Here is a 17796-nt window from a genome sequence, read left to right on the forward strand (position 1 = left end):
ATAATTAGAATTTTAAGAAAAAGAAGAAACAAAAGGTAAGAACATTTCTTAAGTATATAATGGAAAGATCATCAGCAAACATCAAAAAACAAACTGATAAAGAGTCAAGACCTTCAAGGGAATCAATATAGTTCAGATATTCATCTAACATACTACTTATACACTGCACAGAATTTAGTAGAAAACCTGCTTTGGGCTAGGAAACTACTCAAGATCATCATTACCATGTGTCTAAATGCAAGAACTGTGTTCAGCACAAGTAATGTAAGAGACAAGCTTCACATTCTCAGGGTTTTTCAGATAGGATTTGATACTCAAATGCTTCAGATTTAAGGGAGTCCTAAAAAGGGAGCTGGATAACTGAGCCACACAGAGGGGAAGGGTCTTTGCCAAATGATGAGTGGATGTTTAACCATGATCTGAACAAGTCAGATCATTTGGAGTTCCAAATTCTAAAGGCCTGTTCACCCTAAAGAGGAAGGGAAAAAAACTTGTGGAGATAAAAATTATTCTCAGCTGGGGATATAGCTCAGTTGGTAGAGTGATTGCCTTTCATGCACAAGGCCCTGGGTTCAATCCCCAGCACCACATTAAAAAAAAAAAAAAAAAAATTATTCTCAAATAACCAAAAGACTAACATGTACAAAAGAAAATATATATATACTTTTGGTAGTGGAAACATAGGAAAAAAATGAAAGATGTCAGATGAATATTTTTGTAAGGAAATAGTTTTTAAAACATCTTCTCCAGCAAAACATAAATAAGGTCACCGCCTCATCACAGTTTTCAAATCAAAGCTGGGTGATCATTTAATAGAACTGTTCAGAAGCATTTTCTATACTAGGGAAAGACCTATGTGAGGTAGTAAAGTCTTCAGTAGACAATCTTTAAAGTAATTATCAGGAATGAAGAGTTTAATTTATGAAATCTGCATCACTGACTGACACACTTTTGCCAAGGTTGCACATACTATCTTTACAAACTAGGAAAGTGTGATGTATACAAGAGCTTTACCTTGACTGTAGATGTTACAAAACTACTTCCATGAATTTTAGGAACAGGTGAACCTGTTCCTTGGGAGACCTGAGAAGCTGTGGAGAGCTTGTTTGTAGGACTTCCTGTAAGCAGGGCAGATTTAAAAATAAAGTACAAAGTAAAATTTACAAAAGTAATTTTAAATCATTTTCACCACCCTCCTTTCTTCACCACTACTTATTTTTCATTTTTAAGGGTTAAAAGCTCATATCCCTGAAACTTTTAGGGGGAAAAAAGACTTAAGAACTTGTTTCTACACAACTGAACAAACTCAATCTGCAATGGAATAAGAAGTCAATAAGTATGAATAAAAGAAAAAGTAAAATACACATTATATACTCTCCTCCTTACATAAGAGACACTATCACATTAACAAATGGGCCAGAATGCAAAAATTCAAGTAATGCCAGTTTCTGCAAAGTAGTTTCACTAGAGGCTGTATCTACCCTAGATTTAAGTATTTTATACCCTACTTGTGCAACTGTTTTTAAGAGTCTGATAAGTCAGTCACATTATCAGCAGTCGACAAGTCGAGACCTAAAATGGTATTTGATTACCCACTCCATTTCTAAAACTTCCTCTAAAGACTTGTGGCTGAGTTCTAAAACTAAACATTCTCAAAATATACCCATTTAACATTCCTAAATATGTTCAAAAGGCTATTAAGCAAGCTCTAAAAGCAGTATATCTAAAAGGAGCGCCACAATTAAAAATCATTATTACAGTGCTTAACTTTTCAAAAAACAAACAAAACCTCTTAGAAATGTTCATCATAAATTAATGTACATTAATCCAATACATCAATTTAAAAAAAAACAGCCTCATTACTTTATAATCATCCCTTTTATTTCATCTCTCTTTTCACTTTTCCCTCGATCAGTGAAATTTATAGTTAAAAGTATGTGTATTTATAGAGGTTAAGTGAAGGGAATAAATAAAACAATGTTAGTAAAAGAACATCAAAAAACTGAAGAGCACCAAGGAGTTTTATGTGATTATGAAGACAAATATGGTGACTCCAAAGCCTTAGTCTTCCTATTAGAGGTCTCTTTTTATAACTATGGTTTCAATATTCCTTCCAAAGCAAAATGTATCTTATTTGAAGACAAGAAAATATCAAGTTGCTCAGGAAGAAATGTGTATGGCCCACAAAACTATCATTATACTAAAAGTTTAACCTGGAAAAGTTTGGGCCACTTACTTGTATACCCCAAATGAATAAGAATTTCATTTCTAAATGAAAAGAAATCAAGTATTTCTTTAAAGAAAATTAAAGGCTTACTTTTAATTCCTAAGATGTACCTATACAAAAAATAAATCTTCCCTCAGAGAAAGTGTTGATGTTACTTTACATATTCTTTTTTTTGGATGGAGATTTTATTTTCCAATCACTTGGCTACCAAGTCATGCTAGGATTTAGTCTTCAATAAAAGATCAAATCCTCTGGATTGCACAAACACTGACCATATACACACCTGTACTAGGAGTGGAGGCTCCAATCACCTGCCCAGGTTTATCCATGATAACATAAGGATTGTTTATAACAGAGCTGGCAGGGCCTTGTTTCACATGAACTGGAGTGGAGGTTGGGGTTCGAGGCAACGGTGATGGACTTGGTGTTGATATTGGAGAACCTTTATAATTAAAAAGAGGAGAGAAGCAAAATACTTTTAGTCAGTTCATCTGAGGTGACAAGCCAGGATGGGACTGTATGCTTCTGGTGCTGAGCAGCAGCAACAGTATAGCTGAGGTCAGGGAGTACTGTGATCTACTATGCATCCTAATCTGTGAACCAGCAGCATCCACATTACTGGAAAACTCACTAGAAAAAGATTTTTTAAGATCCTATCCCAGGCCTACTGGATATAAATCTGCATTTTAACAAGATCCTCTTGTATGCACATTAAAGTTTAAAACAGCAATGCTTTTACATACAGTGGGACTTAGCATGATAATGCTCTTAATTTCACAGGTGGGTGTTATATTGCCAGTTATACTCAAAACATGAAAATCAGAGAGAAAAGTAGGAAGAATTCAACTAAATTTAGGAATCTGATGTTTTGATTCACAATTAATTTCTAATAGAAAAATATGTAATTCACTTGCCCAAGACAAAAATCTCTGTCACTAGTATGTCAAAGCCAGTCCAGAAAGATTCACGTTTCCACAGAATACTCTCAAAGGTTAGTCATGAACAATCATCCTCAACTGCCTTACTGATCAAATCTGCCATCTGTAAATTTCTCCAAACTTCAAATCAACTTTTATATTCAATCTGTTCCAACTTGCAAGCAGTAGGTTCCAAAATCCAAACTAGAAGGTGAAATTTACCTTAAATCAATTTCAAAGATTTCATCTACTTCAACTATCTGGACCATATTTCTGCTTAGCTGTCCACTTGCAGCAGCAGAGACTCCTGCTTTTCTCCCTCATTTCAGCATTATACATGAGTGCTCTCCCTGCCTAATGTTTCCAACTACCCTTTCATGTATTTTCTGAAGTGGTAGAGACAAAGCCATAAAGTGTATTTCTATTAAAAGTTAGTTAACATAAATGTGAAACTGCCACAGGCAAAGGACAATCACAATTTAGTGACAAAAGGAAGTCTCAGAATAACTATTGATAATAGGGATGAATTAATTTGCTTGTGTGGTTATGGAGACAATAAAGGATACTTCAATTCCAACACTTAAAGCTTAACCCCAAGCCAAAAGGCCTCTAAACTTTTTCTATTACCAGTCACTCTGGTTTTCCTTTAGAATCCCCAAACTCGATTTTTTTTTTGGGGGGGCAGGGGTGCTGGGGATTGAACCCAGGGCCTTGTGCTTACAGGGCAAGCACTCTACCGACTGAGCTATCTCCCCAGCCCCCGCAAACTCAATTTTCTACTAGTCACTCTGGTTTCCCTTAAGAATCCCCAAACTCAATTTCTACCTTGGTTTCAGCCAGGTTACCCTATCAATATTTTACCTGTGCTAACTCTAGAGACTAAAATTTGACTACTTCGAGTTTCATTTCTTCATCTCACTAAAAAATTCTCATATCAATAAATTGTTTTGGTTTTTTTTTTTTTCTTTGTGACAGCTGTGCTAATTAATAGTGATTAATGAAAAAGAAACACATATACTACTTAAAAGAACTTGACTTCAACAATTCTACCATCCAGTCAATTTTACACACATCATCTTCAACACATCTTCTGTATACCTGAGACAATCTTGCAGCTCATGGTGATGGGCTGGAAGGATTTTCCAGGTGACTCAGGATTAGGAACCTGACTTTGTGGCACAATTTTGCAGCTTGATGCTATTGGCTGGAAAGCTGAATTGCCATGAGAACAAAAGGTAATTTTCTGGGATGTCACTTTGGTGGGTGTTCTTTCCAATGAAGATGGCAAAGAATAAAATGTAGTGTGTCTCTCAGCTTCAGTATTAGATGGGAATCCTGTTTGAAATTTAATAGGTCAACAATAAGTCATCGATCATTTTGAAATAACAAAACTCTATCACTGTGGGAAAGAATAAAAATACTACTATATTATTCAGTATTATTTCAATATCTAGTTATACTAATTACTGATGGTGAAATGAATACAATCAAGTATCCCTTTATACTTTTTTTGGTAGAAAGTATCATGCTTAGATCTTATTTAGTTAAAATGCCTCTGTAAAGAAATTAGAAATCATTAACTATAAACCAGATATAGAAGCAAAAGTTCATTAGGTTCTTGCACTTTTTAGTACATGAAATAAAAAATTGTTTAACTTAGAAAGGAGGAAAAACTAAAAAAAGAAACCATTCATTTAATCTAATGATGTCTGGTCTCATTAATGCCCATAAAGAGAATGCAATTAAAATCTAAAGAAAAATAGGCTGACATCTTTTTTATTTTATTTTATTTTTTTGTGGTGCTGGGGATCAAACTCAGGGCCTTGTGCTTGCAAGGCAAGCACTCTACCAACTGAGCTATCTTCCCAGCCCCCTAGGCTGACATCTTATAAAAGAACTAAAACATTAACATCACATTAAAATTCAGGCTCAGAGATAAAACTAACCCCACTTAGAATAAATTATATATCTTATATGCTTACATATGTGAACACTTAAAATATGGTATTTATATACTTACTTACATATTTATTAAATACAAAATGCCATGGATATATTTTGATGCTGGAACATTATTTTAATTAGGATTAGATATTTAATATTCAAGTATTCTGTTAAAACAATCGGAAGCTGAATCAGTATTTAGCAAAGGATAAAATACTAATTTTTTTGGTGATACCTGCATTTTATGTCAGTAGCAGTTTATGGGGAAAGAATGCTTCTGAGAGGAGCAGCAATTTTTACATTTTTCCTGAAAGAACTGTGTAATACAGGCAGCATGCCTATTTATGAACATTTATTTTCCATATTCTCTTAAGTCACTGAAGGCAGAAGTTCATTATCATGTTGTACAAATGAGAAAGAAATGCCCCAGAGAGACCCCATACAAGGAAGACTGCAGCATTACCTTTCTCCACAGAGGTATCGGGTACTGGCTCAAGGGAGTGCTTTATTGGTGAAGAAGCTTTTACTGGGGCTGGAATGGTCAAAGGCAAAGACGGAGGGGCGTCAGAGATGTCCGACTCTGAGGACTGAGGGTAAACGTACTCTTCTCCAAGAGAATGCCGATGGAGTTCAACATCCACTACCTACATAAGTGGACAACAATCAGGCTGATGAGTTCACCATCAGGGTCACAGAATACTCAAGTCCTGTCCCAGAACATGGAACTCTAAGAAATGTGACAAACAATTTATAATCACATCTCAAAGGCAATTTCCATTTCAAGAACTGGATTTATTTTAGGATGTAATGTAGTCTGGCTTAACAGAATACCTTCAGTGAAAAGCCTCTCCATTTGCTGTTTCTACTCCTTGGAAACATGATTCCTCCAAATCTTTGCACGGCTGTGTTCTCATCAGTAGGTCTCAATCAAATGTCACCTTTTCAGAGAGATCTTCCACAACCACCTTAGTATAGGCAACTCCCTTCCTTGTCCCCCAGCTACTCTTCTTCAAAGTACTTATTTGGAACTGAAATTGGTATTTGCTTTTGTGTTTTCTGCCTACTCCCATTCTTCAAATCACAAAGAATATAAAACTATCTTGTTCATTTCTGTATTGCCAACACCTGGACCAGTGCATAGGTTATAGTTACTCAATAAATGCTTCCTGCTATAACACAGTCCATTTCTCTAAAGAGAGAAAGATTTAACTAGCTAATTCTGATAATAATTACTGTGGATATTATATAATAAAAACAAAAATTGGGAAGAGGGTATAGAAAAAAGTTAGAGATCTCACACTTTCTGATTCCAAACTTATTACAAAGTTATAATAATCAAAACAGTGTTGCTGGCATACAAACACACAGAGTAACAGAATAGAAAAAAACCTCACATGTATGACCAAATGATCTTCCACAGAGGTGCCAAGAGCATTTAATAGGGGAAAGGACAAAGTCTTTTCAGCAAATAGTGCAAGAAAAACTGGATATTCGCATGCAAATGCAGTACCTTACAATATATATAAAAATCAACCAAAAATGGATCAAAGACCTATACTAAGTAAGATAATGCTTAGAAGAACTCTTAGAAGAAAACAGAGAAAAAGCATCATGACACCTGATTTCACAAAGGTTTTTTGATGTGACACCAAAAGCACAGGCAAAAACACCCTAAAAAACAACAAACAAACAAAACACAACAGAAAATGGGGCTACATCAAACTAAAAATTTTTGTACACCAAAAGGGACAACCTCACTAATTAGAACAAAACAAAACCAAAAAAAGGCATGATCCACAGAATGAAAAGGCAGAAAAGAAGAAAAGAAATGAATCACAGGATGGGAATAAATAGTTGCAAATCATATATCTGATAAGTGATTAATATTCAGAATATATAAAGAACTCCTACAATTCATAATGACAAAAGTAATCTGGTAAAAAATGGGCAAAGGACTTGAGTAGACATTTCTCCAAAGAAAATAAAATGGCCAAATGATTACCACATAATCATTGCACCCTGTTTTTCCCATCCAAAAAACTGGTTTATAACCTTATATTGTGTAAATTGTTGCATGGAATTAATTCTGCTCTTCATGCACCTTAAAAAGGTAAACAGAAACCAGGTATGGTGGCACATGTAATCCCAGTGGCTTGGGAGGATTTCGAGTTCAAAGCCAGTCTCGACAACTTAGTGAGGCCCTAAGCAACTTAGTGAGAAACTGTCTCTAAATATAAAAAAGGGCTGGGGATGTGGCTCAGTGGTTAAGCGCCCCTGGCTTCAATCCCTGGTGCCAAAAAAATAAAAATTAAAAATTAAAAAAAATTCACCAATGGCACACAGAAGCACATCTGTCTTCTCACAGGCTGCCAGCCATGAGCCTAGGATTCTCAGCACACATGCATTGCCAGTATGTTTTCAAAAATCAACTTGCATGGTTTGTTTGGAGGGCTGCAGTACCAAAGGCAAACACATCTTACATGTGGCACTGAAGATGGCTCATCAGATAATGAAACCAATGATTGAGGCACAGAATCTTTGGACAGAAAATTAAATTTTGTAAGTACATACCTGGCAACACTATAGTAAATTTTTACAAGTGTACTATTCCCACTATAACACACCAACCAATAGAAACTAATGTTTAACTTAGAAATTAATGCTTAACTTTTTTTTTTCAGACTGGAAAAATGTTACTTAACTGTCACAAAGAAATAATTAGTATCTATTTGGATGGTTCAATTTTAATGTATAGTCACAAGTCTTCCTTGTATACTAATCTTACATCAAACACAGTTTAAGAATACATGATTTAAAAAAAAAAAAAAAAAAGAATACATGATTTTGAAGTAATAATGGCACAATTTTTTAAAAGAGTTTCACATAATGGCTATACCATGCTATTTTTAAAAAAATACTTTTTGTAGTTGTAGATGGACAGCCTGCCTTTATTTTATTTATTTTTATGTGGTGCTAAGGATCGAACCCAGTGCCTCACACATAGGCACACATAGGTGCCTGTGCCACATCTTTTGAAAAAAAAAAAAAAAAAAAGAAAAAAAAGACATAAAATCTGTGACAATTATGCAGTGAAATAAGGTAAGTTCTCAAAAAAGATGCTCAACATCACTAATCACAAGAGAAATACAAATCAAACCCACAAAATACCACTTAATGACCATTAAAAACAACAAGTACTGATGAAGAAGATATGTATAAAACGAACTCCATACTGTGGAAGGAACATAAAATGGTGCAGCTGCCATGGAAAATAACATGGTGTTTCCTCAAGAACTTTAAAATAGCACTCACATGATGCAGCGATTCCACTTCTGAATATACACCCAAAAGAACTGAAAAGGGGATTCATCGTTTTTCTTTCTTGTTACTGGGATTGAACCTAGGGATGCTTTACAACTGAGATACAATTCTAATCCTCTTTAGTGCATTATAGTTTTACATAGTTGTAGGGTGCATTTTGACATTATGCTAAGTGCAATAAAGGCAATCACAAAAAGACAAGTACTGAATGATACCATTTATAAATTACCTGGAGTAGCCAAATTCACAGAAAATAGAACAGTTTTACCAGAGATGCAGAGAGGGACAAATGGGTAACTACTGCTCAACAGACATGGACTTAGTTTTTTGCAAGGTGGAAAGAGTTCAAGAGATGGGCTGTAGTGATGGGTTCACAGCAATATAAGTGTATTAACGCCACCAAACCATATGATGAAAAATGGCTAGGATGGTAAATGTTACGTGTTTTATAATCACAATTAAACAATTAAAAAAAAAAAAAAGAAAAGAAATACAAAGGGAGTGGGAGAAATAAACTTTTCAGAAGAAAACCTAACACTCATTTTTTCCCCTAACTAAAAATGAAGATCATTCCCCAGCATGACACACACACACACAAAAAACAAAACTGTAGAAAGAACACCTACCGTCTCTGCTCCAAGTGTCTGCAGGCCAGTGTACGTTCTATCCAGCTATTGAAAGACAAAGGAGAGAGTGTTAAATTTCACTGTGCTCACTTACAGACCTTAAGATAACCACAGGATCCACGTTCTCACGTTGTAAACAAGCAAGTCATCACTTCAATAAAAATCCTCAATTTTCTAGGGGAAAAACTGGGCAAATAACAAAAACAGCCATGGACTTACAGTTATTATAATTTTAATGTAAATCACATACTTCTAAAAGCCTATTCTATTACGCATAACTGTACTAAATCTTTTTCCAGACATTTACTTTCACAAAAAGAAAGAAAATAAATCTAAAAGCCTATTCTAAGCCTAATCTAAAAATGGAAGAAGATTCACACCAAAAGAACTTTACTGAGACATTATCTATAAACCACAAACTAAAAACATAAATGTTCTATAAAAGGAATGCTTAAGTAAACATGGATTTGCAATCTGTGAAGTATTATGTAGCCACTGAGATGAGTTTACAAAAATTGTGTAAATATATTTTAAATGACAGGTTATAAAAATACAGGTGTAACATGATGGCACAATTACATAATTAATGTATAATTTGCTAAACATTCTTGAAAAAAACTATATGAAAATTTAGGCAGGTCAGGCAATGCTATATTAATTCAAATATATTAGCATAACGAATAGCTCAGTGACAAAGCACCTGCCTACCATGTACAAGGCCCTGGGTTCATTTCCGCCCCCCCTCCCCAAACACACACACAAAAAAACAGGTTGAAAGATTTATTTTTGAGGAGAGAAAGAAGGCATAAACTGAAGGAATGTCAATAACATAAAGAAAAGTTTACAATTATATAGGAAGGGGTTCACTTCTTTTTGTTTCAATTTATATCCTAACATCTAAAAAAAAAAAGAATTTGTGACAGCTTATCAATATAAACATTGTACAGTAAGACTGACAGGAAAAACGTGTTAATAGTTGCATACGAAGAAGGGAAAAACAGAAGGAAAAAATGACGAAGCCAGGCAGGTTAGTAAACACAAGGTTTGAAAGGCTGAGCTCCTCCCAGCTGACATGGGGAAGGCAACTCAGTCAGTCCATTAGTCAACAGATTTTAGTGTTCAGAAGAAAAGCAATACAGATAAGAGCTGGAATTTTCATATTTAAACCTTAGTTAAGAGTAGGACTGCTAAACAGGTATGGGCAATTTTAGGTGACATTCATTTTCTTATCCCCTGGAAAATGAAAAAACCATCTGTCTATAATCTGTACAGGCATGTTTCATTCTTAGGACCAAATTTTAAGAGGGACATTGAAAAAAACAGAACCATTATCAAAACAGCAAAAGGAACTAGAAAACACAGCAAGCAAAAAGTGTTATAGAAACAAGTTTTGCCTAGAGAAAAAATGATTTATGGAGAGACATGAAGGCTATTATCAAAATTTTTAGATTCTTATAAATTACAATGTTATTCATACACTATTACTTCAGAATTAAGCTAGAAAAATAAGATTGAAGTTTTTGTTCTGTTTTTCAAGAAAGACAGCAGTTTTGAGTAAATTATGAAAAAAAATCTTCCAAAATTTTATCCTACATACATAAAAAAATTTTACTTGAAAGTGCTATGCTCCACTGTAATGGCTGAAGAGAGGGTTAAAAGACTACCTGCTGGGGATGCAGAATACGGGAATTTCACACATTCTCAAACTCTAACACTTAAGAATACTTAGTATTTAATGCAGTATTTACAGTATCATACATAATTATGTACTCTGTAGAACAGAATACACATGTTATGAGCTTCAACAGCAAAAAGTTGTTACATAGGAACTTGAAGAATGGAAAGAATTCAAACCAGTGCTTGAGGAGGAGGAGAAAAGCCTTAAAAAAAGGCACAAGGGAAGAAGATCCCAGGCATTTCTAGGACAGAATAGACCAACATGACTGGAGAACACTCATGCAGAGGATTAGTGCAAGATAATTTAGGGAAAGTATGTTGAGTCAAAAGAGGAAGAACGTTAAACAGTAGGAGGAGAGTCTGAACTTGAACAGCAGGAATTCAATTGCTTTCCAAAAAAGGAATAGCATAATAGTTCTGCTGTTTTAGGTAGAGTGATCCGATGATGGTGTGTACAAGGGACAGAGGAGAGAGGAGATGGAGTAAAGAAGACAATAAGACAACAGCAAACTAGCAATAGTGGGAATGTAAGAAAGATTATTTAGAAAGAATAATGGTCTTCAACTGAACAAACATTTAGAGCAGGGAAAAGAATGAAAGATCTTTCATTCCAAGAACTTACAAAGAAAAAACAGGGAAAATGACAACTCCAGTAAAAATAAAGACCATGTCGTCACCAGAATATAGTGTTTAATGCTTTGAGGTCAATATACAACAAAATAGTAAAAAGTGTGTTTTCTAGAAAAACTGGTTAAGAAGTACTTTATTGTCACTCTAAACCACTGTATCTCAAATAATCTTCCACAGGGAACTCTAGGTGATATGCACAATAAAATACGTGAGAACCGTGTAAACAATTCCCTTTATTTTAGGGACTAGACCTGGGCCCAGAGCAACATGTAGTATGTACAGTGATTAAAACAAGATTAAAAGAAAGCAGAACTATTTTATACCTTTTTCTAAGCAACAAGACAGTATTCTGCCCTTTTGAATGAAATGTCTACATGCTTTTTGATCGGTTTCTGTTCTTCTCTGAGGTTATAAGGCAATCAAGTCTTACAGTAATCTGTAGAAAATAACTTAAACATCAAGTCAAGTAGAACTGTCTATCACTGATGGAGAGAAATCTTTAGCATGCCTCAGGGTTTAAAGAGGTGCATTTATAAAACAAAGGTAATGAAAAAGGAATTCTATAAACGTACTCAGTTTTATTGAGTTCAATTTTGGGAGTCACTAATGAGAACAATGTGATAAGCCACAAAGTAGGGGCACTTTGGGAAAAGTGCAATATTAGGATTGTATTGTATAGAAAACGTACAGATGATATTTTCTACTATATACTACAAAGAGTATCTAGGGTAGCATTAAAAAAGTCTGTCGGGCTGGGGTTGTGGCTCAGTGGTAGAGTGCTTGCCTGGCATGAGTGAGCACTGGGTTCGTTCCTCAGTACCACATAAAAATGAATAAATAAAGGTATTATGTCCATCTACAACTAAAAATAATTTTTAATTGCCTTTCAATTATAAAAGTTCAATGTTTATTACACAAAACTGCAAAAATGTTAAAACAAACAGGAAAATAGAAAAAAGGATAGGGGAAATTGCCCATAAACTCATTACTTCAATAATCCCAACAGTTAGTAATTTTTTTGTTTTGTATTTTTTCTACCTTTTAAAGATCATAGTTGACTTCCATATATAGTGTTTTGTGCTCTGCTTTTCACTTACTATAGTGGTAGTTTTTCCCTATAAACAGAAAATACTTCACAAAATATAATTTATAATGGCTGCATAATAAACCATGTGGATATATCAGTGAAGAATTTCTGACCATACAAACTAGATAATGCAATCTAGTATGGTACTTTATAATTGCCAAAATATGTTTGCTTCTCTTAATCCTTATGAGATAAACAAGCAACACATTATTTGTCTCATTTTTATAGAAAAGCCAACACTTATAAAAAAAAATAAAGATTTCAGTTAGTCTCAAGTAACACATCAACAGTGAAATGTGATAAAAATTTCAAGTCTTCACATTATCTGAACAATTAGTTCATCTTTCCAAAGAATATATATCATCCAATAAAGCAAATGTCTCCCCAACCTTCAGAAGATGAAGAAATGTAGCAGTAAGCACATCATGATCAAACGATTATCCTGCTTCTACTGTCTGTGACCACCTCCCTCGGAAGGTCTAACACTACTGTTTAAAATAGCTGATGGAAAAAAAAAACAAAACACCTCATTTCTGGGGAACAATGCTATGTCACAATACCTTCAGATTATGTATGATATCTATCCGCTTGTTCTGGCTGTCCTTAAAGTGAACTTGAACTCTGACAGGAAACTCACCCCAGCCTCTTCTGGTCAGGTGAAAAGGAGGCTCTCTAGGGAAAAGCAGATATTTATACATTCACCCGTGTTCATGCTCTTACCTTAGAGAGGAAGTTTTCTTATAAGGGATAAATCAGAAATTCACATCCTTCTGAGAATCACTTGTTCACTCACATGAAGTTAAATCAGTATGCTGAATTTTGCTAAAATGCTAAGTTACAAAAATTCAACTCAAACCTACAATAAATATTTTACTCTTGAATGCTTAGAGTTAAGAGGCTCAGACCTTAATTCAAAGTCATTTTCATAGATGAGGGATCATCTGTCACACCACGGAGCTAGAACCCTTGATTAGCACAACAGGCATAAGCTGTGAGGTATATGTTTCTACCCCAGGTCCTCAAAGGCAAAAACAAATCATAAAAATGCTCAATTTGAAGGTGAAAATTTATTTGAAACTGTCTGCTAAAAGGACTTGATCTTCCTCATACAGTAGCTGTGATTTGAGAGGGTAGAGGAGAATTGTGTATGAGTGTTTACTAGACTGAAGAATTCAGTCACAATGTAATACATTAAGGCGAAAAAAGGGAAATTAGCCAGGAGTCGTGGGACACACGTAAAATCTCAGCTACTTGGGAGGCTGAAGCAAGAGAATCAGAAGTTCAAAGTCAGCCTGAGTAAGATCCTGTCTCAAAATAAAAAGGGGTAGTAAATGTAGCTCAGGAATAGGATGCTCGCCTACCATGTGCAAATCCCTGGGTTCAATCCCCAGTACTGCCAAAAATAAGTGGGGACAGTGAATTAATGGAATAAGACTGGCAAACTATTATTAATTGCAATGGGTATGTTCATTACAACCTCTACTTTTGTATATATGTGAAATTTTCCATGATAAAAAAATTTAGAAATTTAAATGAGACCTTTAAGTATTCAAAACAATATGGCTTAAGTTAATTGAGAAGAATACCTTTAAAATAAAAATGTTTATGAATCCCTGACTTGGAATTATTGTAATGAGATAAAATGCTGAGCTTGCAGAGAACAAGGCACTTTCAGAGGGATGTGCTTTTGAAAAACTAAGAGACAGGAATTCTGTAAGTAGAGAATTACAAGGGAAAAAACCTAAGAGGACTCTTAACAAATCTGAATTAATAAGCACAAAGCCAGGAGCTACCAAAACCGTATAGTCTAGATAGGTCATTTGGAATCACCAAGAATAATTTTTTTCTTCACATTAAAGACCTTGAAAAACAGGAACCATCTGAGTAGCAGACTAGAAAGTAGAAAAAGCAATTCCCATTACAAAACTGAGAGAAAAGAAAGCAAAAGTTAAAAAAAAAAAAAAAGAGCAAAAGCCAAGTACTATGCCCTGCATGGAAGAAGTCAGGTGAACACAAGATGAGGTAAGAGAAATAGCCATGATGACTGTAGAGGATCAGGCTTGGGGTAAATGAGAAGGTAAATTTGAGAGAGCATGAAAGGGATCCAAAGGTAGTGAGGCCTAGAGGCATGGTGGACTTAAGAACAATAATCAATGGAAATTCTGTGAATGGTAAGCTTGGTAATTTAAATTCCAGTAAAGTTGAGAGTATAGTCTAAACTTATTTTGCAATATATCTCAATTATACTGTTTGCATGTTCAATTTCTCTCACAATGGAAATTTGGCATGTTCTTAATTTATGTAGGGAGGCTAACCTTCAGCGAATAGACAGGAAGGACTATGGCCAGGAAAGACACAGACAAACAGCACAAAATCAGCAAAAAGGGACAAAGGTCTTTAACAGGAAATTCCTCCATAATCATATTTTTAGAAGCAGAAAAAGAACCTAAGAAATACCGACAAAGAAAACATTATTATGGAAATTCATAAAACTTATTATGCTATTTCATATGAGAAAGAACTACATCCCCTGGACAGAATTATGTACTTCTAGATTCCTAATAGAAGGTGAAAAAAAATAAATAAATAAAAGAGAAAAAGGTTCAACTGGAAACAGAATGGAGTACAACTCTTTGCTCAATGTATTAATTCAAATAACCAACTAGCCTTTCATGATCTCTCCTAGTGGCCCAGAATTCACCACTTACTGAATTCCCTGTTACATTTCTGAAAGACCTTTAAAAGACTTAAAATGTCCCTATAAGTTTTTTTTTCTTCAGGATGACCAACTCTGTTCCTTAGAATAGCAGAAGCAAATATTCATAGTGTTTCCTTGACTCACACTATTCTAAGTCCTTTGTATCCATTAACTTACCTAATCTTTACAACCACACTATGAGTATCTCCTCTGCATGGTGAGGTTGTATAACTAACTTGTCCAGGTCACACAGCAAATAAGTACTAGCACTAGGATTCAGACTCCAGCAATAGGCTGTAGGGACCATGGTCTCACCACTGTGGTAGTCCAGGTTCCCGTGGTGACACTGCCCAGATCGTTCTTCTCCAGATGGACCTACTATGGCTAGCTCCTTTCAGACTGATGTAGGGCACAGCAAGCACACCTGAGTTCTAACGAGGCAGCCTAAAAATGCATTACTGTGTTAAGTAATTTGGTTTTACCTTCTGGTTTTTAGCAAATTTATAGTTACATGTGTGGCTAATAACATTTCCATTGAACTGAGCTACTCTGGAGAGTTTCTACATTCAACCTATATAAAACAAACACAAACATTCTAAAGACCCTCACTGAGATCTGCTCTGGGGGCCTGATCCACTCTAGTCTCACAGGCACCATGGGCAGGAGTATATGCTCACTTCTCCAAGGCAGGGTTTATGCTCACTTCTAACAGGTCCTGGGTTTAGCATACATTTAGTGACTGTCTTGTGCCTAAAAGCAAAGTTCACATGCACAGATTTTAGGAAGCTGGCTCGAGGTGGTCATGACAACTGAACCAAATGAAAAAGGTGCTTCTTTAGGCACACAATCTACCCAGGCTTTTCCTACATAATGTGCTGGGATGAGGAGATATGGCATGCATGAGAAACACATTTGTACTTTGACCCAAAAGTAAGATTATCACCAAGTTTCAAGACAGATGCAAAAGCCCTTCCCTATTCTTCAAATTAATTTCAACACCAAACCAAAGAAACAGCTTTGAAGTCTTGAAAAGAACACAGAGTTATAATTAAATCTAGGACACATGTTAATAATAACAGCAAGAGTACAACTGGTAGAAAGAAAAAAAAAAAATCAATAAACGACTATACTGCTACGTGCATAGGAAAAGTATCACTAGGGATTATTTTTGAGAAGGTGGGATCGTTTCAACATTAAATATTTGTGTAACATCAGAATCCTGTATTTAATTCTGTTGTACAAAAAAAATAACATTTTTACATACATTTGCATCCATATAAACAAATTTAACTATTTTCAGAGGGTAGCTATCAGCTAATATAATTAATATGGTAACAATCTGATATGCGGTGACAATGCCTGTTCAGTCACATAGTAATCTGCAAAAGGAAAGAAACCACAGCTAAAAACTACATTGTGACTAAGATTCAACTCACTAGTACAAGAATTCCCAATGTTCTAAAGTTAAATCACATTTCTTGCACTTCGATACATCTGTTCTTAGGCAAAAGAACTTAAATATGCTCACCTAACTTCCACAAGGTCATTTGGTTTGTAGCTGGGATGAAGGAAGAACCAAACTTTCTTAACAAAATGATTAATGCTGGGTTCTCTACGAGACCCTCGGACATATACCATCCACTTATGGGTTGACTGATCATTTTCTTCCCTTTTATCTGGAGGTATATACCTAGAGAAGAAGAAGAAGAAAAAAAAAAGAAATCCGAATTTTTCTTTCCTTCAAAGACCTAACAAAACAATTAATTTCTATTTAAAACAAGATTAATACTGCAGCAACATTTAACAGTCATATTACCTAGCCAAACAAAGTCTTTGTAGTGAGTCATTTTTTCTTTCTAAAGTATTTCTTTGGTCTAAGAGCCATTCCCTTAAAGTTTGTTTTGTTTTCTGATTAACAGTCTGAGATTTAAAAATAAATTTTAAAAACTTATTTTAGGGACCTGGGGGTATATAGCTCAGTTCGTAGCTTGCCTGTCAAGCACAAGATCCAGGGTTCAATCACGCCAAAAACAAAACAAAACAAAAAAAAAAAAACTTGTTTTACCTATTAGGTGAGTACCTAAAGTGGAAATTAACTGGCATATTTTTATTCCTGAGTTAGAGAGCATCTAGTCTTTGGGGTTTTCACTCAGATTTTAGGGTACCAGAACTTCAGGACCTTTTGGAGCCAATCACTGCTGCCAAGGTGTTTCCTGCCTTCTTCTGAAAGTTCAAACAAGCCACTCTTTCTTTTTGTTTGTTTTGTTTTTTGTACTTGGGGTTGAACCCAGGGGTGCTTTACCACTGAGCCTCAGCCCTTTTTATTTTGAAACAGGGTCTCACTAACTAGCTGAGGCTGGCCTCAAACTTGCAATCCTCCAAGTCTTGATCATAGTAAAACTTAGCATCTGAAGCCCTCCCCTTTATGGGCCCCATTTTCATTTCAATGTATGAGATCTCCTTCTTAGATTCTGTAGGAAAATATGGACATGGCCTTCTATGTTATCCCTAGTAATGCAGGGGGCTAAGCTGCCTAACAGTTCTTCAGGAGAATTCTTGTCCAGTCTTGGCGCTTTGTTCTTCCATGAGAACTAAGACCTAACCTGTGAATTTCATGAACCTTGTTGGAAATTTAATTGAAATATCTATGGACCAATCTGGGAAGAAGT

General features: G+C 35.1%; 1 protein-coding gene across 6 annotated transcripts in view; it reads right to left on the reverse strand.

Annotated features, from left to right (window-relative positions):
- YEATS2 (YEATS domain containing 2) overlaps positions 1–17796 on the reverse strand; it is a 112695-nt gene that overhangs the window by 62544 nt on the left and 32355 nt on the right. For all 6 annotated transcript variants that reach the window (XM_079100689.1, XM_079100687.1, XM_079100688.1 and 3 more), the window contains exons 7-13: positions 16656–16817; positions 12990–13101; positions 9032–9080; positions 5552–5728; positions 4243–4479; positions 2511–2669; positions 1015–1118 (exon numbers count right to left, since the gene is read on the reverse strand). In XM_079100689.1, coding sequence (XP_078956815.1) covers positions 1015–1118; positions 2511–2669; positions 4243–4479; positions 5552–5728; positions 9032–9080; positions 12990–13101; positions 16656–16817 — 1000 coding nt within the window. The remainder of the gene's footprint in view (positions 1–1014; positions 1119–2510; positions 2670–4242; positions 4480–5551; positions 5729–9031; positions 9081–12989; positions 13102–16655; positions 16818–17796) is intronic.

The sequence above is a fragment of the Sciurus vulgaris genome (genome assembly GCF_902686455.1).
Source record: "Sciurus vulgaris genome assembly, chromosome: 10".
NCBI classification, from domain to species: domain Eukaryota; kingdom Metazoa; phylum Chordata; class Mammalia; order Rodentia; family Sciuridae; genus Sciurus; species Sciurus vulgaris.